Below are 4343 nucleotides of genomic sequence, written 5' to 3' on the forward strand. Positions count from 1 at the left end.
CGTCCGGACAGACTTAAGTGCCAAGAGCCCGCCACACCGCCCTGCAGAGGGCGCACTGAAACAGCTCGCGGTGGCCCAGTTCCCCAGCCCGGCGACTGTGGAGACTGCTATACCACCATCTGAGGCTCTAGAAAGATCCTCGTGCGGATAACCAGGCCCCGCCCTGGCGCAAGCTCTAACTGCGCTTCGAGCGCTTGGGGACGCCTCGTGCTCCCGGGACGCCGCGAGCGCAGGATCACCCCGAGCTGAAATGCTCGAGCCCTAAGGACGCCTCAAGCACCAAATCATGTGGAGCTCACTTGGGGCCCCAAGCAGAGTCACCTCAAACCTCAGACACCCCAAAACCAATTTTACCCCTAAAACGCTGTAAGAGTCCTGGAGACGCTCCAGGTCCAAATTATCTCAAGTCTACGGGGTGCCCTGAGCCCCCAGGGACACCCCACGCTCCTAAGCTACTAAAATACCCAGAGTGCCCTAGGGACGCCCAGAACCCCAAATCACCTCAAAACCACATTGCGCCCTGAGTCCAGAATCACCTCAGAGACGAAGCGCCCCGAACCTCAGGAATGCACTGAGACCTGGGTCGCTCCAAGCCCCTAAAACACAGTGAGCTCCGGGGAAGACGCCACGAGCCCCAGGACGGCGCTTCAAACACAAGATCACCTCAAGCCCCTAAAACACCGCGAACCTCGGCGACGTCCCGAACCCATGATTCCTCCAAGCCCCTAAGACGCCGCAAGCCCCAGGGACACCCTGAGCCCAGGATTACTCCAAGCCCCTAAGAAACCACGAGCCCCACGGTCACCTCGAGCCCCAGGGACACCTTAGCCCTTGAGACGCCGATACCGGACCGTGGCACCTGAGTCCCCAAGTGCACGCCAACCGGTCGGGAACGGCCCTCTGACCAATCCGTGGTTGCTGGTCAGCCCTGGAGGCCTGCACTGGACACACCCTGGCCGGAGGCCAGCCAATCCAGCGGTCGTCTGTGCGCCGTCTAAGTGGGCGCGGTCGGAACCGAGACCGAGCCTGAAGCAGAATATCGTGGGGTGGTTGGGAAAGGGCTCCTTACCCTCGTCCTCAGACATCGTGAGTTGGCGGGGTGCCAGGCTCGGAGCGTCCGAGGCTCGGTGTCTGCACTGCAACCCAGTTGCGACTGTGCGCACGGGGCGTCTGCAGCAGACTGAGGCGCCAAACCAAAGAGGCGCAAAACGCGCACCGTAAGAGGTTTCTGCGCCTGCGCAGTACTGACTGGCGCACTCGAGCGACTGGGGGTTGGGGGAGAGCAACATTAAGTTTGGCGCCTTACCGCCCCCATTTTGTACGTATTTGTGCGTGCGCACCTTCGGGGGACATTTATATATATATAATACATATATGCACATATATTATATATATATATATATGTACATGCATGTGCACACACACACAAACTGGAACCCAACAGTGTAATTCAGTCCTTTCCCTAATTCTCTTCACAGAGCACATCACTTTAGAAGTCCGTAATATAAGAGAATTGAGACGGGACTTTCTAATGTTTTCCGAATCCAGATTGCAAACTCGTATCCAATGCTGACTTTGGGAACAAATCCTAAAACAATCGACCTTTTAAAATGCGCCCCTAGCAATGCCCACTAACCATTTTGTACCGAACTGCCCTTTAGTTACACTGCTCTAACTGCCATTTTCCAAACAGCTACGCGCTGCATTCATCCATTAAGTAATCACCTACATTTATCCTGTGCTCACCACGAGCCTCTTAACATGCCGGACTTCAGCTAGTCTACAAATGCATGAGAAGTCGGCATTAGTGTCTCATTTTAAAGATGCAAAAATTGAGGCTTGGAGAGTTTAAACTTGCTCAAAGTTAGTGACAGAGTTATGATCTGAACGCTTGGCTCAGCCCCTACAGCACCGGCTGGTATCCTCTATGTTGTTCTACCTCCAGCTCAATTGCATCTGGAAATTCATCATATCTGTTAAAGCCTGTTCCACTACAGCATCTGTTTTAACAACATCCCCACTGGGTCAGCCAGTGGCAAGAGTGTTTAACCAGCTGGAACCCACATGGTCAACTGGACAGTTCAAGTCCCAGACCTGATAGCTTGAAAAACACACAGGCCATGAGGGCACGCATGCCCAAGATTCAAAAAAAAAAAAAATAGAGGAGAAGGGATTTCAGCCTGAACACAGGTCCTCACTTTCTCTCCCCTCACCCCACAAGTGCATGTGCCTCTGGCAAAAAAAAAAAAAAGTAAAATAAAAATAAAGAAAATAATAATAATACCAGGACCAGCAGATGGCATAACGGTTATGTTGCTGGACTCCCACATAGTTGACCGCGATTGGAATCCTGGGCCAGGGGCTTAAAACTCATGCCAGGTGCATATGTGTGCGTGCCCAAGATCCCAAAAGGAGAATGGAAGAAAGGGATTGTGATACGACCATTCCCCTTGTGTGTGTGTGTGTGTGGGGGGGTGATTTCTCGCTTTCTATCTCTCTGTCTCTCCAGTGAACGCACAAGCCCTACAACAAAAATCTCTCTTTAAAAAATGAAATAATAATACCTTTACAGAGACACTTTTCCTCACAGCTCCCCAGTAAGAATGAGTCGCTCCTCTAGGATCCCACAGCAAGTCACCTTCACCTCCCTTTGTTCATGCACTTTGCCTGCTATTAGAAATCCTTGTCTACATGCCTTCCTCTCTCAGAGCTCCCAGAGAGTAGCACCATGTCTTACTTATATTTTAACAGCACTTCTCTCACAAGATTCTAAGAATTGAATATGATAAAACATAAAGATCCCAGCAGAGTGCCTGAAATTTTGGTCCATTCCTTCACTGTGTCAGTTATACAATGACTTTTTTTTTTTTAATATATGGCTCCTTAAAAAGAGAAAAAAATGAATTATTTAACTTTTTATTTACTTATTTTAATTTGACCAGAGAGGGACAGAGTAAGATTGTAAGAGAGAGAGAGAGAAAGTGAGAAAGCAAGCTGCCAGGTCCAGGACTTGAACCACAGTCAGCCATGTGGGAGTCCAACACACTTATCCACCATGCCACCTGCCGGCCCCTACAATGACTCTTGGGACCGTGCGGCTCCTCATTTGGGAGAAGGTGTAACTTGTTAGGTAGGAATGCAGCGTTGTTTTGCTGTTGTTCGGGAGTGTAAACGTGTCTGGCAGGAAGCATGAAGAAGCGGACTACTGGGATGGGTGTCCTGTGCTGACTAGGATGAGCCTCTTTTGCTGGCTCTGTGAAAATGGATGTTGACCCTTTAAATCCTTTTCCCTCTGCCAGTGGCACAATTTAAGCTTTTGTCAGTCAGAGGTGCTGGAGATTGTAGGAGGTTCCCATCTGCTCTGTGGGCAGGCTGTCACAGAGCGCAGCTTACCTCTGTACCTGAAAGTGTGGATTTCGGGCAAAGTTCTAAGGGGCAGGTTTACAGGGCTTTCCAGAGGACATATTTTTACCAAGTTCTGAAGGATGCGTTTCCAGCAAATTCCACCAGTACAACACAACAATGACCTGTCTGCCATTCAGTGAGTCACACTTTGACTTCTCTTTTTTTTTTTTTTTTTCTTTTTTGGGAGAGGTTTTTTGCTATAGGGCGTGTGCGCTTGCCAAAAAGACAGAGAGAGAGAGAGAGAGCGTGAAATCAACCCCCAGGGGGGGATGGCCACGCCACAATCTCTTCTCCTCCATTCTCCTTGGGCACGCACGCACAAGGGCCTGGCGTGAGTTTAAGCTGCCGGGTCCAGGACTCAAACCGCGGTCGACTACATGGGAATCCAGTGATATAGGCATTATGTTAACCGCTGGTCCCACACTTGTGACTTCTTGAGCACTCTCTCTCTTTTTTTTAGAGTTGTTTGCCTTAAGGTGCGTGTGCTCACCAGAGTGGGAGACAAAAACAGTGAGAGGGAAAGTGAGAAATCATACCCCAGGGGAGATGGTCATCCCGCAACCCCTGCTGTCTATTACCCTCCTGGGATCTTGGGCATACATGCATGCACATATGCCTGGCCTGAGTTTCAAGGACCAGGTCTGGAACTCGAACTGTGATCGGCCCTGTGGGAGTCCAGCGATGTAACTGCTAGGCCATCTGCTGGCCCCTTGAGTACTCTTATCTCAACCCTAGGGGTGCAGTTTCTTTGAGTTGTATTTGCATATTCTTTAGAGTGTTCTTTGTTTCTTACTAGCTGATCCCTCATTTCTACAATCTTGTTATATTTTTTTCTTTCTTTTTTTTTTTTGAGAGGTTTTTGCTATAGGGTGCATGCACTTGCCAGACAGACAGAGACAGAGAGACAGAAAGCAAGAAATCACCCCCCAGGGGGGATG

At 49.9% G+C, this 4343-nt stretch overlaps 1 protein-coding gene and 1 pseudogene across 3 annotated transcripts in view; both read right to left on the reverse strand.

The window, feature by feature from the left end:
• The window catches only part of BEND2 (BEN domain containing 2), a 51852-nt gene extending 50671 nt beyond the window's left edge, over window positions 1-1181 (reverse strand). For all 3 annotated transcript variants that reach the window (XM_027775479.1, XM_027775478.1, XM_014591364.1), the window contains exon 1: window positions 1070-1181. In XM_027775479.1, the coding sequence (XP_027631280.1) occupies window positions 1070-1085 (16 nt within the window). In that variant the 5' untranslated portion in view covers window positions 1086-1181. The remainder of the gene's footprint in view (window positions 1-1069) is intronic.
• Window positions 1182-1903: 722 nt separating this feature from the next.
• The window catches only part of LOC114009572 (small nuclear ribonucleoprotein G pseudogene), a 2845-nt pseudogene continuing 405 nt past the window's right edge, over window positions 1904-4343 (reverse strand).

Source organism: Tupaia chinensis, unplaced genomic scaffold, assembly GCF_000334495.1.
Source record: "Tupaia chinensis unplaced genomic scaffold, TupChi_1.0 Scaffold000567_1, whole genome shotgun sequence".
NCBI lineage: Eukaryota > Metazoa > Chordata > Mammalia > Scandentia > Tupaiidae > Tupaia > Tupaia belangeri.